This window comes from Elaeis guineensis, chromosome 4, assembly GCF_000442705.2.
Source record: "Elaeis guineensis isolate ETL-2024a chromosome 4, EG11, whole genome shotgun sequence".
NCBI classification, from domain to species: Eukaryota; Viridiplantae; Streptophyta; class Magnoliopsida; order Arecales; family Arecaceae; genus Elaeis; species Elaeis guineensis.
In genome coordinates, this window is record NC_025996.2 from 42,272,151 (window position 1) to 42,295,843 (window position 23,693).

The 23,693-nt window shown below is 37.4% G+C and overlaps 2 protein-coding genes and 1 pseudogene across 4 annotated transcripts; 2 read left to right on the forward strand and 1 right to left on the reverse strand.

Annotated features, from left to right (window-relative positions):
- Positions 1-4,790: 4,790 nt before the first annotated feature.
- LOC105034609 (pentatricopeptide repeat-containing protein At5g39350-like) lies at positions 4,791-13,718 on the forward strand (annotated as a pseudogene).
- On the forward strand, positions 5,903-11,760 carry LOC109505092 (retrovirus-related Pol polyprotein from transposon TNT 1-94). 3 transcript variants are annotated; one of them, XM_073256449.1, is made up of 3 exons: positions 5,903-5,975; positions 6,155-7,495; positions 7,581-11,760. In XM_073256449.1, the coding sequence occupies exons 2-3, from the start codon at positions 6,747-6,749 to the stop codon at positions 8,470-8,472; spliced, it is 1,641 nt and encodes a 546-aa protein (XP_073112550.1). In that variant the 5' UTR covers positions 5,903-5,975; positions 6,155-6,746; the 3' UTR covers positions 8,473-11,760. The 3 variants fall into 3 exon arrangements, with proteins under 3 accessions (XP_073112550.1, XP_019702589.2, XP_019702588.2); XM_019847030.3 differs by having other exon boundaries at positions 7,559-8,108; XM_019847029.3 differs by having other exon boundaries at positions 7,585-8,108.
- A 146-nt stretch (positions 13,719-13,864) lies between the features above and the next one.
- On the reverse strand, positions 13,865-21,178 carry LOC105036356 (copper-transporting ATPase HMA5). The gene is made up of 6 exons (XM_073256447.1): positions 20,787-21,178; positions 18,396-19,787; positions 17,323-17,577; positions 15,625-15,747; positions 14,733-15,209; positions 13,865-14,526 (listed from the first exon to the last, which is right to left on the reverse strand). The coding sequence occupies exons 1-6, from the start codon at positions 21,105-21,107 to the stop codon at positions 14,116-14,118; spliced, it is 2,979 nt and encodes a 992-aa protein (XP_073112548.1). The 5' UTR covers positions 21,108-21,178; the 3' UTR covers positions 13,865-14,115.
- Between the last annotated feature and the right edge of the window lie 2,515 nt (positions 21,179-23,693).

Consider the following 23,693-nt stretch of genomic DNA (forward strand, 5'->3'; position numbering starts at 1 on the left):
GTGTTGCAGATTGCGTTGATCCGCTGATCAATCTTCCAAAGCCATCACTCGAGTGCGAGGTCTCGGGCGATGGAGGCCTCGAAGTGCTGGGGGAAACGCCGATCAAGGGTTGAGTCATGCCCTAATTGGAGGCTCGGAGATCACCACCTTCTTGGCTCTGGAGTTTTAGGCGACTTTGATGGGTTTGTCTCTTCTTCAGACTTTGTGGAGGGGCCCATGGTTGTTCCAGCAGTGGTGGCATCGAAGCTGGATTCGTGGTGGTGCCACTGAGAAAGGTGCAGGGATGGTCTGATCAAGTTGCAGCGCCGCCTATGGAGGTACAAAAGCAGTCCGGATCATCTAAACAGTAGCCATCAAATTTGGACTTGTTGGAAGAGTAGATTGAACTAATCCACCATAACCATCATCGGCTAAGAAGGTGGGGGAGTTTCTGCCGTTGGCGGCTATACCCAGTTGTTACCCTGGCTCTCCACTGGCCGAGGGGTGATGGCATTGGTATGGTAGGATGAAGCTCTCCTAGGTGGCATGATTTTGGAACCTTTGATCTGTGCTCCTCCAAATGGGTTTAGGTCCTTTTCTCTAGTGCCAATCTGTTGGTGCAAAATTTCACAGGATACTGAAATGCTAGAGCAGACAACGAAATTGGATCTCCCGAGAGTGGGACCTGCAAAAAAGTTCTAGTTGGATGTTACTCCGATAGAGATCCTCTGACGCTCAAGTCAGAACTCTTATTCAACAGATAGAGGAGCGTGAAAGGCAAAGTAATAGTGTATCTTTTTTAGGGTCCCCTTTAGACCTCTTTTTATGGATGGAGGTGGGAGCTATGGTTGGTAAGTCGGTTGGCACGATCTCGTCCGGCTAGGGTGCGATTTGCATATAGTGATAAGATTGTTGTTCGAGACCTTCAAGATATGGTGGTTGTATTTACTTTATCCATTTTGTAATAGCTGTCACCTTGTAGATATTGAAATTTGAATTGATATGCCAACTGATGTCAGTGAGTCGAGGACTGGTCAGTCATGATCAGAAGTCGGACGCTCTGTATCATTATCAGATGAGGAATTCTAGAGCCGGAGTCTATTCAGCAATGGAAAGCTGGTCGGCTGGCTGTGCTCGATCGATACCCGTCATCTAGTTAGATTTAGTTTATCATTCAAGCATGCCGATGATCTTTTAGTCTAATCTAGCGGCTGTCTTGGAGGAATGTTATCGAGCACCGATCGGCAAGTCTTCATCTGCTCAGGCTGCGAAGTGCCGATAAGACGGGAGTCAAGGACTAGTTGGTGATGAAACGATAAAAGCCATGATCGATGATAGGTCAATGGAGGCTCAACAAGTGGGCCTATTAGATCGGAACATCTTGAACTTTGAACTTCTTCATATTATCGGCTCATATAAAATTTTTCTAATAAATATTAAATAAAATTTTCAACCCCAAAAGCAGGGGAACTTTTGGTAGGAGAAGAATCCACCAAACTCCTTGATGGAGGACTGTTGGCAGTCAAGGCCTTCTGCAAGGGACACTACGGGAGGACAACTAAAAGGTCAAAGTTTCAACATGGATGCGTAAGATGACATGCTGATGATGCTTGCCTTGGTACTAATGGGAGGAGAAAAAGGTCCAAGAAGGTAAAAAGTTATAGCTGTAATGTTTGTTGTTATATGCATGTGGTACTTGTGGAGAGGATTATTGGGAAGTGTTGTCACCTTAGGAAAGACTCGTGATCATAAAAAATTGGCACTGCAACGTTGAACGAATACATACGATGCAAAATTCTTTATCCACTATAAATAGTGTAAAAAATCTGACATAAAATATATCATTTTATGTGATTGATCTACATAATTATTATTTTTTAATATATATTTAATATCTGTAATTTTATTTTTTTCACTTAAAAATTTTGAATGATAAAAATATTTTTATCTTTTAAAAAAATTGTGACATCTTATGTCCATATTATGACATCCTGCATACAGGAAGTCACAATTTTGATACAGAATGTCATAATATGCCACAGGATATCATAATTTTTTTTCAAAAAGCAAGAATAATTTTGTCATTTAAAATTTACAAACGAAAAAGTGAAACTGCAAGTATTAAATGCTCGTTGATAAGTGGTTGGATAAAAATACCCCTTCTATATTATAATATCTTGGCCATATTATGACTTCCTGTATGCAAGTGCAGGAAGTCATAATTTAATGCAAGATGTTATAATATCAATAGAATGTAATAATTTTTTAGGTCATATTATGGCATCTTGCATATAGAAAGCATAATATACCATAGGATGCCATAATTTTTTTCAAAAAATATGAGTATTTTCATCGTACAAATTTTTTAAACGAAAAAATAGAACTGCAAGTATTAAGTACGTATTAGAAAATGATGGTTATGTGGACTAATCACATAAAATGGTGTGCTTTACGTCGAATTTTCTACACCACCATGGTGCACAAAGAATTTCTCTACATATGATACTAGTGAAGTGGCTGGTCACAATGCACTAATCAGAGGAAGATCCAAAACGTAAAAGATTGCTGCAATATTTGTTGATGCTCATGCATGCATGTTCTTGTGTGTGCATGTGTCTAACCGTACTCATGGAGATCTCTTGCGAAATATGGTCAGCATTAGGGGATACAAGAATGTGAAAGATTGCTACTAAAATGTTAGTTGGCATGTATCTTTTTTCTTTTTCTTTTCAATTTTTATGCTTATGATGGAATTTGACCCTACAATACTGATGCTTTTTTTTTTTTTTTTGATGAAATGAGAGGTAGAGCCACCCATATTTTATTTTATTAAAGTGAAAGTGAAGGTACAGCTGTGGTGAAAAGAGAGAAAGCTTGGGGACATGACGAAGCAGAGCACGAAGGGGGGTGGTTACAGGTTTTCAGAGAGGAAGGTTAAAAGAAGACAGAGTTGTAGGGATAGCTGAGAAAGCTATCAGGTTTCTGCTAAGACTACCATGGTTCTTTCAGAGTTAGGATTGTAAAACAAGATTCCAGGATGTATCATGGCTAACTCCAAATTGAAGCAAAGTAGAACGCTATAAACAAGGTTGACTTAGTGCCTTCAGAATCTACCTCCATCCTTTAAAACATGGTTCATGTTAGCAATGTCACTTCAACTCAGTTTCCAACAGACATCGAAGACCTGTTGTGATGCGAATGATGGAATTAGAGTTTTGTTTTTATTTGGGAATACAATGGGTCCAAGATAGAACTAGATGTGCTGCTTGTTTGGCCACAGATTTTGGTAAGTAAGCGTGGAATTGGAAGCAGCGTTTGTTGCATTCTTTCCATAAAGTCCATTGAGTCGTGACAACCAGTATTTCCAAACCTTTCAGGAGAAATTACACATGCTTGTCTGCACGCCAAGAGTTCCAAAGCATAAACTGATCATGTGGCAGGTCAGGAACCTAAAAATTTTTCAGAAGAATGGACCAGACTAAACGACAAAATGGACATTACAGTATGAGATGGTCTACCGTTTCCAAGTGCAAGCTGCATAAGGAGCAGCTTGCTGAGCCTTTCCATCCCTTCTTGTTTAGATTAGCCTTCGTTTGTATTTTGTTAAGGAAACAGAGATAGGAAAAATACTTGACCTTCTCTGGCACTCGGATGTTCCATATAATCGCACTAAAGAAAGGTCTGACTCCATCCAGCAGAAAGCCGTAAAAATATTTTGTGGAGAATTTTTTGGTCTGGAACCATTTCCATTGCATAAGATTTTGACCTTCCACGAGTTTTACTGCAGCTAATTCTTGTAGTAAATTCGATTGCCCCGAGTTAAAATCACACGGAACAAGAAATTGCCGGCTAGTTGTGCTTTGGAATAGGGAAAGAGCCTCTGCTACGGAGACGTTCTTCAATTGTGAAAGGCCGAACAGCCCTGGGAAGTGGTCCTTCGGTGGGCGGGTAGACAGCCACGCATCATTTAACTTAATAATACTGGTTATCTGTTCTCTAGCTTGAGACCTAATTAATAATCAAATCATTTAACTCGCCAGCATATTTCAGGAGCAGCTCGTCCCCATTTAACTACCACTCATGCTTTTCAATCTCCTTGTTGCTAGTTGTAAATTGAAGATGTTTTGCCACTGTGTTGTTTGTACCGTTGTCGTGCCAGAGTTTGTTGGATCATTTGGTCTCATGCATTGCTCAGTTCATGACCTTTGCTTATCAACAGTCTATTATCAGACCATGGGGCCCTGTTTCTAATCATCCAACTGACTCATCTTAGTAACTACTTTTCATCTTAATGTGATTTTAGAAAGAATAAACTTTTTCAGTCGTGCTACCATGCGAACATGCTTTGATTTTGGTCCAATTAAATTACAATTCTATATATATATAACAGAAACACAGTTGAAATTGGCAGGATTCTAGGCACTAATCATCCTCCTCGTTATCATCATCTCCTCCAGCACTGCATATAATAAGCAATAGAAAATTATTGTATCCGATACTTAATTGCAATATAGCAAATTATTAATGATTATACTTTCATTTTTAAATAATATCATGATTATAAAAATATAATAAAAATGAATAAAATATTATTATAATCTAATGAACCATCTATATGATTATCGAAAATATCATTAATTTCTATATTAATTTAATAATTTTAATAAAATAATTATTTATTTAATATGATTTAATATTCTAACAAGTTTTTCATTAATAAAAGAGTTTTATTAGTAAAATTATTAAAATGGGTATCCATAAGGTGGATGGAAACCTTTGCACAAATAAAAACTGCATTTTAACAGTTTGCGTGTATGTATCTGTATATACGTTGGTTTGGATGCGAGAACCCCTTTTTCCTTTCTCTCAAAAATTATTCAAGTTTGCAAAATATACGTTTCTGGATTTTAAAGATTGGTTTTAGTATAACAGTAACCTCGCCTCCTAGGCCCCAACTACTTCAGTAAAGTACTCGGCAAAAGCCCAGAAAAACCTTGGATCCGCACCTCGTGAATGAATGGCCCTTCTTGCATGCTTTCCAAACTTTCTCCTCCCGTGCTCCCGCTCACCGCAACCCAATGCCTCTCCTTCCTTCGATCCCTCACCCGCTCCAAAGCCCTCCTCCCGGGAAAACAAATCCATGCTCTCTTCATCTCCTCCGGTCTCCTCCTCAACTCCTCCACTTCTGTCTCCCTCGTCTCCAAACTCGCTGCCTTCTACTCGATCTGCGGCCACACCGTCCACGCCCGCCTCCTGTTCGACAAAATTCCCGGGAGGATGAAGACCTCCGTCCTCTATAACACCCTCATCCGAGGCTACGTCCAATGCGGCCTCCATAGCGACGCCCTCCACCTCTTTGCCCACATGGTCTCCTCCGGCCTCCGCCCCGATAACTTCTCGTATCCTTTCGCTCTCAAGGCTTGTGGCGATCTCTTGCTGCTTCATTTGGGGAGTGTTGTCCATTGCAAGGCACTGGTTTCCGGGGTCGGTTCGGACGAATATGTTCAGAATTCTCTAATGGCTATGTACATGAATTGTGGGGATAAGGGCTCGGCGACGATGGTGTTTGATGGAATGACCAACAGAACTGTTGTTTCTTGGAACACCATGATCGCAGGATACGTGCAAAACGGGTGTGATGAGGAGGCAGTTTTGATCTTCGATCGGTTGGCGGGTTCTGGTGTGGAGATTGATTGGGCCACCGTGGTGTCGGTGCTACTGGCATGTGCTTATTTGAAGGACTTGAGGAGGGGTCTGCAGGTCCATGAGTTGGTGGAGGAGAAGGGATTTGGAGGATATGTTTCAGTGAGAAACGCTTTAATTGATATGTATGCAAAGTGTGGTAGGAGGCAAGAAGAGTATTTGATAATGGAAAGTGTGAGAGGGATGTTGTCTCATGGACTGCGATGATAGCGGGGTATGCTCTCAATGGAAGGGAGAGAGAAGCCCTTTCTCTTTCTTGTCAGATGCAGTTGATGGGAGTCGCACCCAATTCGGTAACAATGGCTTCTTTGCTCTCAGCTTGCTGTCCATTGGCATCTATAAAGCATGGAAAATGCATTCATGGGTTTTGTAGTAGACTGAGGCTTGAATTGGATATCATTGTGGAGACTGCTCTTATTGACCTGTATGCTAAATGCAATAGCATGAACTTGAGCTTGCTGGTGTTTGTCAGGTTGTCAAAAAGAGCAGGGACATGGAATGCAATTATTGTTGGAATTACGTGGTATTTCAAAAGGCATGAAGACCAGGTCAGCCCTATACATGTTTCTAGTTTGTTCCTGATTTTCAGCTGATTTTTTTGTCGTGTTTACTATTCTGTTAAAGATTTTATTTCACCTGATTCTATCCAGATTTTCAGCCACTTTACCAACGTCCTCTCACCTAAGTGGCCTAAAAATACTACCCCCCTTAGCCCTCTTAAAAACCAACCAGTAGATTTTTCTCCCCAACTTTTTCTCAATGACAAACAGCTTTTATTCATATATCTTTTCAACTGGTTGCTGTCTCATTGTGCAGAAAAAAAATCTTCACTTCAAGTTTTTCTTGCTGTGTTAATTCTTGTTTTTATTTTTGCTACTCCTGCTTTCTCACTTGTGAGTGCACATAATTGGGAAGGCCTGTTGTATTTTAGGGGGTAGCCATCAAAATACCTTTTGCACCTATGAGGGGCGGAATCTATCCTTTAGGACAGTGTTTCACGCCTCAGGCAAATACTGTAGTTACAATCCTACCATTTTCCTTTTCCTACAATCTAAAGGATAGATATGGATCCCACTGCTACTAGTACTATTGCCGCCGGTTCCTCCAATGCTACACCCGCTGCTGTTGCCATGCCATTGCTTCCTACCATACCTCTCATTGCACATATGGGGTTTCCAAACACCTCCAAAATTGAAGTGTTTTGTGGCAACAACTTTAAAAGATGGCAAGAGTGCATCCTCTCAGCTCTTGACATGTACAATGTTGACTTTGCTCTAACTCAAGCAAAGCCTAAAGAAGGAACACCTGACTATGCCAGCAACATAGAGATTTGGAAGCATGCAAATAAGGTTTGTGGAAACACTAATCTTAGTACCTTATCAAATGATCTATTCGATGTATATTATCCCTACAAAGAAGCAAAGCAAATATGGGAGTCCATGAATAAGAAGTACACTGTTGAAGATGTTGGCCAACAAAGATTTGTGATAGGAAATTATGCTCGCTGGCATATGATTGAAGACGAGGATATCAAGATGCAGATCGACAAGGATATCAAGACGATAGACGACTTGAAGCCTGAAAACATTGAGCTGCCAGAAAGTTTTGTAGCTGGGATGCTGATAAAAAAACTACCTGACTCATGGAGTGACTACAAGCAACAACTCAAACACAAGCGCAAGATGTCGCTGGAAGATCTGATTGTACACATCATCATCGAAGATAGGAATATAAAGCAAGTGGAGGCTACAAGGATCAAGGAGGTGATCTCGAAAGCCAACCTGGTGCAAGACAAGTCGAATAAGCATAAAAGGTATGGACACTCTAAACCTGATTATAAACCCAAACCCAATAACCCTACCTTTAAAAAGAAAAGATATTGTTTTGTTTGTGGCAAGCCAGGGCACCATGCACCTCAGTGCAGGAAGAGGGAGACATGACAATCCTACTAAGCCAAATGCAAATTTGGTTCAAGCAGATGACAATGACATTATTGCTGTGGTCATTTCTCAAGTGAATATGGTAGCAACTATGAAAGATTGGGTGGTAGACTCTGGTACCATCAGGCATATCTATGCAAACAAAAATGCCTTTACCTCCTACACATCAGTAGGGGAAGGAGAAGAAACTGTTTACTTAGGTGACTCAAGATCTACCCAAGTTCTTGAAAAAGGAAAAGTTCTTCTCAAGCTCACCTCAAGCAAGACATTGGCATTGAATGAAGTGCTCCATGTTCCTACCATAAGAGTGAACCTAGTTTCTGTGGCCCTATTGGGAAAGGTTGGGGTAAAGGTATCATTCGAATTTGATAAGGTAGTAATGACAAAGAATAATATTTTTATGGATAAGGGATATTATAATCAGAAACTTTTTGTACTTAATGTTGCTGAAGTAATTAATAAAAATGCATGTACTTCTTCTGTTTATATGCTTGATGATGTTAATTTGTGGCATGGTAGACTTGGGCATGTTAGCATATCATATATTAAGAAAATACAATCTGTAGAATTAATTTCTGACATTAGTAATGCTTGCATGAACAAATGTGAAATTTGTGCTGAAACCAAAACAATTAGAAAAACTTGTACATCTATGGAAATAGAATCTAAACTTTTAGGATTAATTCATACTGATTTAAGTGATTTAAAACAAACTATGACTAGAGGTGGAAAGAGATATTATATCACTTTTATTAATGATTATTCTAAGTATACTAAGGTTTATTTATTGAGAAATAAAGATGAGGCCTTTAGTATGTTTCTATTATATAAAGTCGAAGTAGAAAATTAATTAAGTAAAAAGATTAAAAGAGTTAGATCAGATAGAGGTGGGGAATATGTTTTGTTTAATGATTTTTGTGAGAAGGAAGGTATAATTCATGAGGTTACACCTCCTTATTCTCCTAAATCACATAGAGTAGCAGAAAGAAAAAATAGAATACTAAAAGAAATGATAAACTCTATGCTTGTTAGTTCCCATGCACCTAATAACCTTTGGGGTGAAGCCATCTTATCTGCATGTCATATTCAAAATAGGATTCCATATAAAAAGACTGATAGATACCTTTTGAATTATGGAAGGGTTATACCCCTAACTTGAAATATTTGAAATTGTGGGGGTATCTTGCTAAAGTGTTACCTGAACTTAAGGAAAAAAAAATAGGATCTAAAACTTCAAATTGCATGTTTATTGGATATGCTGATTATAGTGCAGCATACAGATTTCTTGTTTTGAAAAGTGATGTGCTTGAGTGTAACACTATAGTTGAAACAAAGAATGCTGAATTCTTTGAAAATATATTTTCTTTAAAATATGAGAAAATAACTCCTGGGCTTTCTAGAAATGTTGGTTTTGGAAACTTGGATTTAAGTTTGAGAAGGAGCAAAAGACGTAGAAAGAAAAATTTATTTGAAAATAATTTTTGTACCTATCTTGTTGATAATGATCCTATGTCTTTTTCTGAAGCTATCTCCTTTTCTAATGGTCATTTTTGGAAAGAAGCTATCAAAAATGAACTTGATTCAATTTCGCATAATTAAACTTGGGAACTAGTTGATTTACCTCTTGGAGCAAAACCTATTGGGTGTAAATGGATTTTTAAAAAAAAATTAATCCCGATGGTTCTATTAATAAATACAAAGCTAGACTTGTTGCCAAGAATTTTAATCAAAAACCAAATGTTGACTATTTTGATATTTTTGCACCAGTGATCAGAATTTTTTTAAATCGGATTTTGATCGCTTTAGCTTCTATTTATAATCTTGTTTCACTAAATAGATGTTAAAACTGCTTTTCTAAATAGTGATTTAGAAGAAGAAATTTATATGGTTCAACCTGAGGGTTGTGTTGTTCCCGGTAATGAAAACCAAGTGTGCAAATTGTGAAAATTTTTATATGGTTTAAAAGAAGCTCCAAAATAATGGCATGAAAAATTTGATAGAGTTTTAATGGATATTGAATTTTCTTCTATTGGAGTAGATAAATGTGTGTACACCAAGACTATTGATATTGACTGTGTGATTATCAGTTTGTATGTGGATGACATGCTCATTTTTGGAACTGATCTCAAAATTGTGAAAGAAACAAAAGGTTTCTTAGCCTCCCAATTTGATGTGAAAGATATGGGAGAAGCCAATGTGATTTTGGATGTTAAAATCATAAGAGATATGAATAGCCTGATGTTGACACAAGAACATTATGTTGAGAGACTACTTAAAAGGTTTGGTCATTTTGATGACACACCTGTTTGTACTCCTTATGATGCTAACACTCAATTAAAAAAATATAGGTGATAGTGTGGCTCAGTTTGAATATGCTCAGATTATTGGGAGTCTGATGTATTTAATGAACTATACACGACTTGATATTGCTTATGCAGTGTGTAGATTGAGTAGATATACTCAAAATCTCAATCGTGATCATTGGACTGCTTTAGTCAGACTAATTAGATATTTGAGAGGTACCATGAACTATAGTATTTTGTATAGTGGATTTTCCGTTATATTAGAAGGATACAGCAATGCTAACTGGATCTCTGATTCAAATGAGACAAAATCCACTAGTGGATATGTGTTCACCCTTGATGGGGGTGTAGTAACTTGGAAATCAGCCAAACAAACTATCATTGCTAAATCCATCATAGAATCAGAGTTTCTAGCCCTTGAGTTGGCTGGAAATGAGGCTGAGTGGTTGAAAAATTTCTTAGCAGATATTCCATTGAATATAAAACCACACCTTTTGTTTCTATGTATTATGACTGCCAGGCTGCAATAGCCATTGTGAAAAATAAAATATATAATGGCAAAAATAGACACATTCATTTAAGACATGATATAGTAAAGCAGCTGCTTAAGGATGGAACTATATCCATCGATTATGTGAAGTCATAGTTGAATTTAGCCGATCCTCTAACTAAACCTTTGGGAAGAAAATTCATAAATGAAACATCGAGGAGAATGGGACTAAAGCTGACTTTGAGAAATCAACAATGATGGTAACCCAACCTATGTGACTGGTGATCCCATGAAGTAGGCTCATTTGGGTAATAACAAGTCATTTGTTGATCAAGAAAAGTACTATTAATATTATTTCCCTTCCTATGGTGTAGATAGTGCAAACTATAATTAATGAGAGGTTAAGCTCTTATTGAATTCCATATCCCTTATCAGTGGTGTATTGAATTGCAGTGTATACTTGATGTAATAACCTATGTGAGCACGGAGTGGGGCCGCTCCTATGAGATTCTTTGGCAAGATCTCTAGAGCACTCATGAATAACCAGGCATGCGCATGGCCTATTAGCGCAAACCCGCGATGAGTAGCAAAAATTGTAGGAGTGTAGTGTGATTGGTGAAACTTATAATCTACTCTATAAGATTTTTTTGGTTCATAGAAGTTATAAACCTCACCAATAATCTTGCAAATTATAACTCATTCTTTCTAAGGCACCAGTTTCGATGCATTACACTCAGTTGAGTTAACCCAGCATTTGTTTGGTGATATTCTTTGCCTTTTGAAATATGTGGGGGATTGTTGGAATTACGTAGTATTTCAAAACGCATGAAGACCAAGTCAGCCCTATACCTATTTCTAGTTTGTTCCTGATTTTCAGCTGATTTTTTGGTCCTATTTACTATTCTATTAAAGATTTGCTTTCACCTGATTCTAGCTAGATTTTTAGCCACTTTACCAACGTTCTCTCATCTAAGTGGCCTAAAAATACTACCCCACTTAGCCCTCTTAAAAACCAACCAGCAAATTTTTCTCCCCAACTTTTTCTCAATGACAAATAGCTTTTATTCATATATCTTTTCACCTAGTTGCTGTCTCATTGTGCAGAAAAAAATCTTCACTTCAAGTTTTTCTTGCTGGGTTTATTCTTGTTTTTATTTCTGCTACTCTTGCTTCCTCACTTGTGAGTACACATAATTGGGAAGGCCTGTTATATCCTGGGGGATAGCCATCAAAGTACCTTCTATACCTAAGAGGGATAGAATCTATCCTTTAAGACGGTGTTTCACACCTCAGGCAAATACCGTAGTTACAATCCTACCATTTTTTTCCTACAATATTTCGGGGTATGCCCGACATAGGCAGACAGGAGATGCTATAAAACAGTTGAAAGTAATGTTAGCAGAAGCAGTACAACCTGTTTTCGCTACAATTGCAAGCATCCTTCCAGCCTATGCAGAGTCTGCAGACGTGCAACAAGCCAAGAATATACATTGTTGTATAGGATGGGCTTCACTCGGAGTTTTGAGGCAAGCACTGGTTTGGTTGATATCTATGCCAAGGCTGGGAACTTGGGCATGGCTTGGGAGCTCTTTGATAAGCTACCAGTAAAGGACTTGGTGTCTTTGAGTGCAATGATAGCGGGGTATGGAATGCATGGGCATGCAAAGACTGCGATTTGGCTTTTCGATCAGATGGTGGAGTCTGGAGTAGAGCCTAATGAGGTCACCTGCACTTCTGTGCTGTATTCATGCAGCCCTGCTGGTTTGGTGGATGAGGGCCTGGGCTTGTTTGACAGAATGCTAAAGGTGCATGGGATGAAACTGCGTGTTGATCACTATGCATGCATTGTAGATCTACTTGGTTGGAAGCATATGAACTGATCAGAGGGATACCTTTTGAGCCAAACCATGCAGTGTGGGGTGCTCTTCTTGGTGCTTGTGTAATCCATGAGAAGGTGGACTTTGGAAAGTTGGCTGCCGAGCGCTTGTTTGAGATTGAGCCAGAGAACACAGGGAATTATGTGTTATTGGGGAATATCTATGCTGCGCTTGGGAGGTGGGAAGATGTGGAACCCGTGAGGAGAATGATGGTGGAAAGAGTGTTAAGGAAAGAGCCAGGATGTAGTTTAATTGAGGTCAGGAATGTATAGCCATGATGATACTGGTAGCAAATTGTCGAATTAGATTGTTGAGTGGCTTTAGTAACTATTTTGTTCTCTAAATGCTTGTTACGGCGAACCAGATTGTAGGTTATTTGGCAAGGGCATCATTTCTGATGTTTCATTATTTTCTAAAACCTTGTTTTCTTTATTGTTCCATGTTTCTGAATTATTATTACTTTGACAAAGTTATTGTAGTCAGATAATTGATGGCTTGTGGAAGACATTGTCAGTGAATATTTCAATGAATTACGAGGAAGATCATTCTTTGATTTTGCTGTTACTGGCAAGATGTCCACTATATGATACATGATCTGGCAAAGTTTATTTCAAGAAAAGAATGCATGCAATTATGGCTGAGCAGTACACAATGCCTTTATTTTGAAGGATATAGCCTTAATAGCTTGCCTGAATCAGTAGGTCTCCTCCGCATCCCACGTATATTTGATCTCTTTTTGTGTTTTATTAAAGCGTGCAAGCCTTAGAAACCTAGGATTAGTTGAAGCTGGTCATTGTGGTATCAAAAGGCTGCCTGATTCCATTTGTAGGCTGCCGGCTTCGATTTGGCGTTGACGTAGGGATCTTGAAGAGTTAACCGGTGATAAAGGAAGCCTTGCTAACCTCCGCGTGGATCCTGGACTTACGAGCCTGGGACCAAGAGGATAGAGGCTGCTTTGATATGTTAAAGGTGATATTTGGTTATGGAATAAGTAGGAAAGTAATATGTCGTGTATTGTTGAAGGGACAGGTCTACTCCATAGAATAGGCATGTCTTGATATTGGATTGAGATGAGTAAAGAGAACAAGTGGAGGGAGCAAAATGCACTTAATATGCATGGTACTCTAGATTCATATTTCTTTTAGGATATGTTTGGTTGGGGATAATCTGATCTGGAGATGTTTGGTATAAAAAATGAAAGATAGAGATGATAAAAGAATTGGTGGATCCTATATTTATTTTTCAAAGAGAGAAGGTAAAACAAATATCATGAAAGAATTAAGTATTTAATAAATTTTCGAGTGATGGTAATCTATATTTGATAAAAATGCTTCTAATAAAGAAGCATATATAATCATTGAATTTATTTTGATGTCTTTCTAAATTCATTCAATAAAGAGTTTTTATAAAAAAATTAAATACAAATGGTATTATGCAAATGGCTATGTGATTATAATTACGATATAAAAACTGATTGGAGATGACAATGAAAGCCTAGAATTAAAAAATTATTTTATATTGAAGAAAATATTTATAAATTTCATCATATTTCTATATAAGATTATCTCCAACTAAACGCAGTAATCTTTTTTCAGTATCATTTTTCAGAATAATTTTTCACCAACTAAATGTAGTGAAAATTATTTTTCTTCATAATTATTTTTTCAGATAAATGATTTTTAAAAATCAAGATAATCTAACACACCCCAACCAAATAGACCCAAAGTGTTTATAATGTACAAGGACAAAGCGGTAACTAAAAGGAATAGTGAGTAGCCTATTCCATGCTATAAGTCTATTGCCATCATTTTGGTGGCATAGACTCATTCAACCAAGATCTCCCTGAGAGTGTCCAACTTCTTGGGCCTTTTGTAGTTCTTTAGCAAGAGAGAGCAACAAACAACACTCACCGACGAAGCAGCCATTGCAGCACCAGCAACCCATGGTGGCAACCGGAATCTGGCAGATGGGAAAAGAACCCCAGCAGCAATAGGTATGCCCATGATGTTGTAACCAAGAGCCCAGATGTAGTTCATGTGGATACGGAAAAAAGTTTTCCTCGAGAGATCGATTGCAGTTATTACATCCTCCAAGTTGCTCTTCATGAGAACTATGTCAGCAGCTTCAACGGCAATATCAGTACCAGTGCCTATGGCCATTCCAACATCAGCAGAAACAAGCGCCGGTGAGTCATTGATTCCATCACCAACCATGGCCACTGTCAAGCCAGACATCTACAATGCACATGAGACATGAGAATGTTATTAGTAGAATATTTGTAAAATGATGACTCTGACACAAAACCAAGTCAGAGTTATTAGATTTCTAATAGTTGGATATCTATTTGTCTATCTGCACCTGTATATATTCATGTATACATACAGATGAATGCAAAAGCACTTGTCAATGATGAGAAAGATTAGAAAAGTTATCTGGATACCTGTAGTTCCTTTACTTTCTGTGCTTTTTGTTCTGGTTTTGCTTCAGCAACAACAGTATCAATCCCAACTTCTTTGGCGATCGCATTTGCAGTACCCCAGTTATCCCCTGTTACCATAATGCTCTTCACTTCCATGGACCTAAGAAGAGATATTACATCTTGGGCATTGGGCTTCAGTGGATCAGAAATCGCTATTGTTCCAACAAGTTCTCCATCCATTGAAACCATTATTCCGGTTTGTGCCATTTCCTCAGCTTCAGCTAGAATGTCAAGGGCTGCAACAGGGACATGGATGCCTGATTCCACCATCAAGCTTTTGTTGCCAACAACTATTTCTTTGTTTCTAACCGTTGCTTTGACACCATGGCCTGTTACAGAAATGAAGTCTTGTGCTTCAGGCCACACATGGTTTTCTTCTTCTCTAATCATTTTGGCGTACTGAACGATGGCCTTTGCCAGCGGGTGCTCACTGTTGACCTATGCAAAATGTAGCATATTGTAAGGTATTACTCACAAAAGAAAGTAAGCACTGGGTAGGAAAATTTTCACTTGTAAATTATGTTTACTAATAAGAAATAACTGATAACATTAGAATGTGAGGGGAAGAAATTGGCATTATGAAGATAGAAATGTTGAACAAGCACCATCAGCTATCTGATAGCAATTACTAACCAGTTCGGTACCTTGAAAACGGGAGGCTTCTGTTTTAAAAGCAGGCAGAATGTTGCAAGGTGATAATTCAGTCATCATAGATAACACTTCCACCAGGCTTATTAACATTGTTCTTTATATATTAAACAAAGTCTCTTGCATGTAAGGAATTGCATGATATTGCATGACATAATAAGCTGAAACAGTTATTTGAAAAAGAGTCATGGAAAAGATAACCTACCTCAGCCGCAGCAACACATTCATAGAAATCACGTAACAACATATGCTTCAACAACCTTGTGCTTACAACAACAGGCTTTCCAGTGGTAAGAGTGCCTGTCTTGTCAAAAACAACACAATCGACCTACAAAGAGTAATGTCCAGCCTCTGTTATGTAATTGCTTAATATTCAAAACTTCAAAATACTTCAGCACCAAATATGTATATTTGCTTAATAATTTAAAGTATCAGACAAGCATCTAATGGCAGATTAATTGCACCTTCCAAGATGATCTTAATAACTTGTATCAAAATATTATGTGGAATTAAATTCCACCAACAGCAGCTAGTTAAAGGTTTGCTGGCAGGTAAGGACAATCTGATACATCATACTAGAAAGTTTGCATGTGCGAAAACTTTCAAAGTGACCCCATCTTAGATTGGCAAAAGAATATCAAAAATGAAAGAACATGTTCCATATTCATCTGAAATTGGCATGACTGACCCATATATTCAAACTATGCTAACCAGAGGATGGTAATCCTTCTATGCTTCTATCACCTTGTTGGACGTAAGACTCATATATTTATTTATGTATTGTTGCCTGACAATCTTAACCTTATGCTGTACCCCAACCAACAAGCTTTACCGCATATATCTGGATTCATCTCGGTAAATCCTTCTTCACTCTTTTTTCCTATCAAGGTTACGTCATCTGCCAGTTCAATACATTTCATATCCTTCTGACAACTTCCTTTTTGGTCTTCGCAGGCCATTTATGCTCTACAATTTGTTACCTACTTTTCCTTTGAACTACAAACTTGTGAGACATTATGCTAATTTTTCACTATTTATCCTTTAAAATGATCACAGATTCTTATATATTGGACCCAAAACCTACAATACAACTGAAGAGTGAAAATAAGAAAAAAATTGCCATGTTCCATACTCAAAGTTCAGGGGGAGAACAGGTGTAATGAAAATTTTCAAGAATTTGGTCCCATAAGAAGGGTGCTTTCTATAATATGACAAAATATTCATGCATCTTTTTTGTTTGGAAACTCAAACCTCTCATTCATGCTTATGTAGAGTTGCCACCTACAAAGTTTATTCAAAATCATATTTAAACTTGTAGAATGGATTAAAACGTAAGCAGATTGCAAAATACATCTCTTCTATCCAGCATATATGAGACTTAACCCACAAAACTACCATTTTACAACACAGAGTAAGATAAATGACTAAATATAACTTGCAGGATACCCTTTTAATGAACCCCGCTGAAGGGACAAATATTACAAAATGTGGAGTAATAATACAATTAATCATATGGTTGTATACTGTAGTAAATGCTGTCTGCTACAAGTTTAAACAATCACTGTGCATATAGAATTGTAGAAGCCATAACAGATGGATGCTATCGCTGATGAATAAAATGCCAGCAAAACTTTCACTCAAGTAATAAATCGGACTAGCCAGCAAATGACCTGGGCATAACAATATTCTCCTAACCTCTTCATTTTGCAGAAATCAGTGAGATATAAATTGAACTTGTGTCTTATCATTGGTGTCACTCACAGGATAGTAAAATGCCAGACCAGTCACTGGTGAGCATGTGCAGTGATGGTTTAGCAGAGTGTATTCAACCCCACAAGATTAGCATCAACAGGCACCTTTCAATAATCAGAATATAAAAATCAGAAAAGCTATTCATACAGACCTTATGTGCACTCTCCAGTGCTTGTCCCCCTTTAATCAGCACACCTTGAGAAGCACCAACTCCAGTTCCAACCATAACAGCTGTTGGAGTTGCCAGGCCAAGGGCACATGGGCAGGCTATGACCATAACTGATATGCCAAATTGTAGAGCAAGTTCAAAGCTGTCCATGGAGGATGGTATCCAAGACTTCGGGTAGCTACTGAACTTTCCCGCTAAAAACCATGCAACCCACGTAAAGAATGCAAGAATGATAACCTGCATGACCAAAAGCATGTAATCGTCTTTGATCCAGGATATCTTAGATATTTGTCCATGAATTGTTAGAAGTAGCTTTAGCTTATGTATGTTTGCGTGATTTTATTTGCTTAAATCAGTGATAGCTCAGCAAGCCAGCGTGTCAAAAACCAGTAGATTTATGATAGACAATTAGTAATTTTCATAAATATATGTGATTATAGATACAGACAGATAGACAATAGACAGACAGACAAACAGATATAGAGTTTAGATAATGTGTTTTTTTTAAATTTATTTTATGCCTTTGAATATAAGGTATTTAGTTATTTATTTATAATAATGTCGATTTGGTAAAAGCTAATGCCTCAGGTGCCATTTGCCAATCTGGAATCTATTAATTAGTGGAATCAAGATAGTCCACAGAGGGGTAAAAACAGCTTAGCATCTAGTCCTGAAGAAAGAAAACACAAAGTATAATAAACAGATATTACAAAAATTAAATAACAAGGATGTATCACCAATGAATCACAATCAAGAAGAAAGGCCTCTGCTTGAATATAACTTCCTAAACATTTAGAGATCAGTGATGAAAAAGTTTTCACCTTCTAAATAATCTAGAACAAATTTGGAGGACCCATGACCCATTATTAACAGTTGTTAAGTGACTAGGAAGATTCAAGTGTTTAGTGCAACACAAGGAAAAGGGCCACTAAACTACATTTATTATTTTGTCATTCAAAAGTCAGGACAGTTCAGAGCAGTGGACCACTCTATACCAGAATAGAAGGTTCCACTGATAAACAAAGAGGAAAAAAAGGAATTGAAAATTTACTTACAAGAGGCACAAAATACTTGGAAATGCGATCAGCAAACTTCTGCACAGGTGCTTTGGCCATTTGTGCTGATTCAACAAGACGAACAATCTGCGATAGAGCACTCTCTGATCCAACATGAGTTGCCTGTACATGCAACACACCATTTTCATTCACAGTCCCACCAATCACAGTATCTCCCTTCCTCTTTCCAACAGGTCGTGATTCCCCGGTTATCATGCTCTCATTGACATAACTCTGACCCCAAATAACAAAACCATCAGAAGCTACCTTTCCACCAGGCATTACTTTAATCACATCGTTCTTTTGTATCAGTCGACTATCAATCTCCTTTTCATTTACGACATTTCCATCATTGTCATAGGTTAAAAGTGTTGCAGTTTCTGGTGCCAAATCCATGAGTTTTGCGATGGCCTCTGATGTTTTACCCTTGGCCAAGATCTCAAGATACTTACCCAGAAGGATGAATGAGATAAGCATCGAACTTGTTTCAAAAAAATCAGTCCCCTCGAAATTTTGTGAAGTTGCTGCTCTGAGCACCGAGTACAGTGAATAAAAGTATGCAGCATTCGTACCAAGGGCAACCAACACATCCATATTCGCGGATCCAATTCTCAAAGCTTTGTAAGCACCAGTATAAAACCTTCTGCCAATTATAAACTGGACAGGGGTAGATAAAATCCATCTCAGAAGCTCTCCGATGCTCAACATGTTCACAACTTTCTTATCCAGTCCATATTTAATCCCTGGGATATGCATAAACACCATGGAAGTGAGAAACACCGGGATTGTGAACACCAAACTCCAAAGAAAGGATCGGTAGTACTGCTTTATCTCCTCACGCTTGTGAAGTTCCCTTCCCCCTCCCTCTGGGTATATTGATGCCCTGAGACGCCCAGACCCTGCTGATCCAATAATTTCAATGAAGTTCCGAGGACCTGTTTGATCTGACTTGTAAGCTACAGTAATTTTGTGAAGCACAGGATCAATGTTTACATCTTCAACTCCAGGGAGTGCTTGTAGAGAATTTTTAACCATAGACTTATATCTTCCATCAAGTTCTCCATCAACTTTGAGCTCAGCTCTATTCCTATCTTCCCCTGTGGTAATAAGTATACCTTCAAACCCAGTGTCTGCAACTACCTCCATTAGTTGGGCGGCGCTTACAAGCTTAGGATCATAGCAGATCTCTGCTTCTTCAGTTGCCAAGGCTACTAAAGCTTTCTGTACACCAGCAACAGCTTGCAAAGCCGATTCAATGGTACTCGAGCAAGATGTACAAGTCATTCCTTTTATGTGCAACCTACATATTAGAGTAGGCTTTTCTTTAGCCTCCTCTTTGATTAGTGCAGCTTCAAATCCAACATCTTCGATAGTTTCTCTAATCGTATCCTCCTGGGAGATGCAAGCATTCGTGACATTTACATTCACATAAAATCTAGTTTTGTGAAACAGGAACACGGAGAAAGACAAAGCAAAAAACGAGAAGAACAAAGATGAACTTCACTCTCCATATTTAGAAGAACATATCTGAATTGTGATTAAGAAAATGTCCAGATATTGTGGAGACATTATGCAACTAATTGATTTACATGATGTACGACAAAAGAATCCAAAAGGTGAAGCAATTCCAAGTCAAAACATTATATCATGTCAGCAAATTTTGACATTGGCTTTACACATAGGAATTATGCATACTATAAAATGTGGTCCTGGTATCATTATTTGACAGTGATACATATTAAATATACAATGTCAAACATTAAACTCAGATATGTCTCCACCAAATCAAAACTCAATGTAAATTTTCCTGTTCCATAAAAAGAGGTATTGATATTTGCCCAAATAATTGCTTCTTAAATAAAACTATGAGCATCCACATGAGTTTAGTCCCACGTCAACTATACAATGGATAGATCTCGGGTACTCATACAGGACCAAAAAACTCAAATAAACTAAAATGATATCTTCCGGCTAGTATTTTTGAAGATATCAGGACAAACTCAATCTATAGCTTGTCTGGACTAAGAGATGCTATAGTACAGATCTAGATTAGATTTACGATACTTATAATTATATTTGAATGGAATTTGACGCTAAGACTTAAATGGAGAGAGTACATGAGAATTTGTATGATCGTGTATTTAGTATCACACCGGTTATGCAACTAGTAGATTCAAGATATCTACACGGGATCAAAAAAACTCAAATAATATATTCTAGCCAGGTTTTTTTTTTGATGAAGTCAACAAAAACAGATCATAAGGATTTCACTAACAAACAATCAAAGGTGTTACGAAATCTGACAATCAAGTCAATGCAAAATTCCGTATAAACATACACAAAAATAAAATCGGGAACATATGCAACATAGAAAAAGAAGAGAGGACGCACAGAAACGAAGGCGGGATAGAAGATGACTTGGACCCTGTCGTTGAGAACGTCGACGGCGGCGTCGTGGATCCCCGGCAGCCGCTTGATCGCTTTCTCGACCGATCCAGCACAGGCGGCGCAGGTCATACCAAGCACGGAGAATAACGCCACCTTCTCCTCCTCCTCCTCCTCCTCCTGCTCCTCCCCATCCTGCGCCGCCGCGGCCGAGGCCTTTGCCCCCTTGGGATATTTCGGCATCGACGGGTAGCGCGGCCGTGGCGAGAGGCTCCGGTAAGAGCCCTCGGCGCGAAGGCACGACAGAAAGAAGGCTCTACTCGCCATTCTTTCCCTCTATCTCTCCTTCACTTTGATCTGCCTCTCTACTTATGCTTGCCTCCAACGCACCACAAATATTCGAAAAACAGCTTGGAGGTTGTTGCGGAGTTTAAAATGGAGGAACGCAATCTTATTTACGTATGAAACAGTAACGAGCCTGGATCAGGAACGTACACGTGGCACCAGCACGACTTGTGATGCCCGTTTCGTGGTGGATCAACGGGAAATTCGGGTTGGTATTGATTAGGTGGGCCTAGGCCTCCACTCGGGATTGTAGTGGCGTCCATTGGAGCAAGAGGAGTGGGAAGAGAGGCTTAGAAAGAGAGTGTCCATTTTAGCGGCGCACAAAGAAGTTCACGTGGGAAGAGAGGCTTGGGCTGGATGGGCCGCACTTTAGGCGTTGAGACGCAAGAAATTTCTGGAACCCAGAGTTTAATGCTTGGACGGAGCGAAGAAACGAACGTCATAATTAATATTTAACAGGGGCATACGTAAAGTTGGAGGTTTTGCACCTGGACGTTGGCCTGGACCAGGGCCGCTTTGGCAGTTAATTTTTTTCAGTCAAGTGGTCAAAGTGAAATTAAAGCATCCCATCCCAATAAATCTTATCAGGTGGTAGCATAATATTCGTCATACCTAATAGACGAAGTTCAAATAATCAACTCCGGCTGGATTTTTTTATTGAAAGGGTGTATATTAAAGTCCTAATGTAATTGTAAAGATAAATTTTTAATAAGTAAAAATAATATGTAATAGAGTTCGAATGCAACTAAAACTGAAAGTGAGGAACATAATCTTGTGCGCTGCCTCCCTTACCCAACGAGGAAAAGAGAACGCGAGCGAGCCAACCACCATTCCTTCTTTCTCCGCAAAGGTTTGTTTGGTTGGAATATCCCAATTTATAGGGTAATCTAATAATTTTTAAAAATTATTTATCTGAAAAAAAAATGATCGTATGAAAAAATAAATTTTATTATATTTGATTGATGAAAATATGTATTAGAGTTCCAATATAATTAAAATTAAAAATAAAAAAAATAATCTTATGCGCTGCCTCCTTCACCCAACGAGGAAAAGAGAATGTAAGCCCGCCACCACCATTCTTTCCTTCTTTTTTTTTTCTATAAAAGTTCGTTCGGTTGGAATATCCTAAATAATGGGGTAGTTTGATAATTTTTAAAAATTATTTATTAAAAAAATTATATGAAAAAATAAATTTTATTATGTTTAATTGGTAAAAAATTATTCAAAAATATAGCACCAAAAAAAATTATTATATTTGATTGGACGTGATGTTATATGGAAGGATTATCAAATTTCAATAATATTTTTAAATAAGTAATTCCGGTAATAAATTCTTTTTGTTCAATTCCTTTGTTTGCCACTCATGGTTTATTTATATGAAGGCTATCAATATAAAACATCTCGATAGAAATAAATTTATATAAGTTAATAAATATTTTCAAATTAAATAAACATATGTTATAAAATATATTTTTTATTATAAATAAATTTTAGTATATTTTGGTATATAAATAAATATATTAACTGTTAATAAATCCTATAGTAGATTTACTGATCATTAATAATATTTATTTTTAATAATTAATATTTATTAATAAATATATTAATATATTAAATAAAAATTATTAATCAATGTATTGATATATTTATAATATATTAATACAATATTAACATAATATATATTAATATAAGTAATATTAATTATATAATATAATTATATTAATATAATATAAGTGAAGGTATTTTTATAAAAAATAGCAATTCTGAATTCCCTCCGCTCAGAATCTAATAAGTAAAAATAAATATCAACTTCCTAATGATATTTATTTTATCTTCTCTATTAAAAAATTAAATTTAGAATTCACTATTTATTTTACCATCGTTCTCGTCCAATTTTTGTATCAAATATGATAATTTAGTGTGGGATTCATCATTTATTAATGGATTATCTTTAGCTTTCTTAGTAAACAAAATGTATTATAGATGTTGATGTGTGGATGAAGAATATTATTATGCTTTTTCAAGAAGATATTAGATTAAAATACTTATTAGATATAAAATTAAAGGTACTTGAATGGAGTTTTATTAGCGTTTCTCCGTTTGGGTGGCTATGAGCGGTCACTGGAGGACCAGTATTATTTTAAATTATAGATGTTGATGTTTTGCTATACATGTTACATGGAACAAATCCGGATTCTGCCATCCTGTCTCTTGACACATCCGGACTCTGAAATTTTCTGACCGCTCCGATAACGATCCGTAAGATTATATCTATTTTTGAAGAGCTCTCATCTCAAAAATTTATCAAAATAAACTTTGATGATAGTAGAGCTAAAAAAAATGGTGCGAGCTGTCATCCGAAGTTCAGATAGTAAATTTTTGATGGCCGGTAGATCTCATCTTTTTGAGTCTTCAGTTCCGATAGTGAAGCTTCGTACAGTTTGGATGGATATTATTTTTGCTAGATAGCAGTTTCATACGAAGAAAATTTTTTTAAAAGGTGACTCTGCTACTATTATCTTATAGATTCAGGGAGGCACCATGCACTTCAAAATTCATCTGCTCATT

Coding starts and splice junctions, on each gene's coding strand:
- LOC109505092 (XM_073256449.1), top strand. CDS start 6,747: ATGGATCCCACTGCTACTAGTACTATTGCCGCCGGTTCCTCCAATGCT. Junction 7,496..7,580: donor AAGTCGAATAAGCATAAAAG/GTATGGACACTC, acceptor GTTTGTGGCAAG/CCAGGGCACCATGCACCTCA.
- LOC105036356 (XM_073256447.1), bottom strand. CDS start 21,107: ATGGCGAGTAGAGCCTTCTTTCTGTCGTGCCTTCGCGCCGAGGGCTCT. Junction 17,578..18,395: donor CCAAGTATTTTGTGCCTCTT/GTAAGTAAATTT, acceptor TTGGTCATGCAG/GTTATCATTCTTGCATTCTT. Junction 14,527..14,732: donor AGAAAGTAAAGGAACTACAG/GTATCCAGATAA, acceptor TGTGCATTGTAG/ATGTCTGGCTTGACAGTGGC.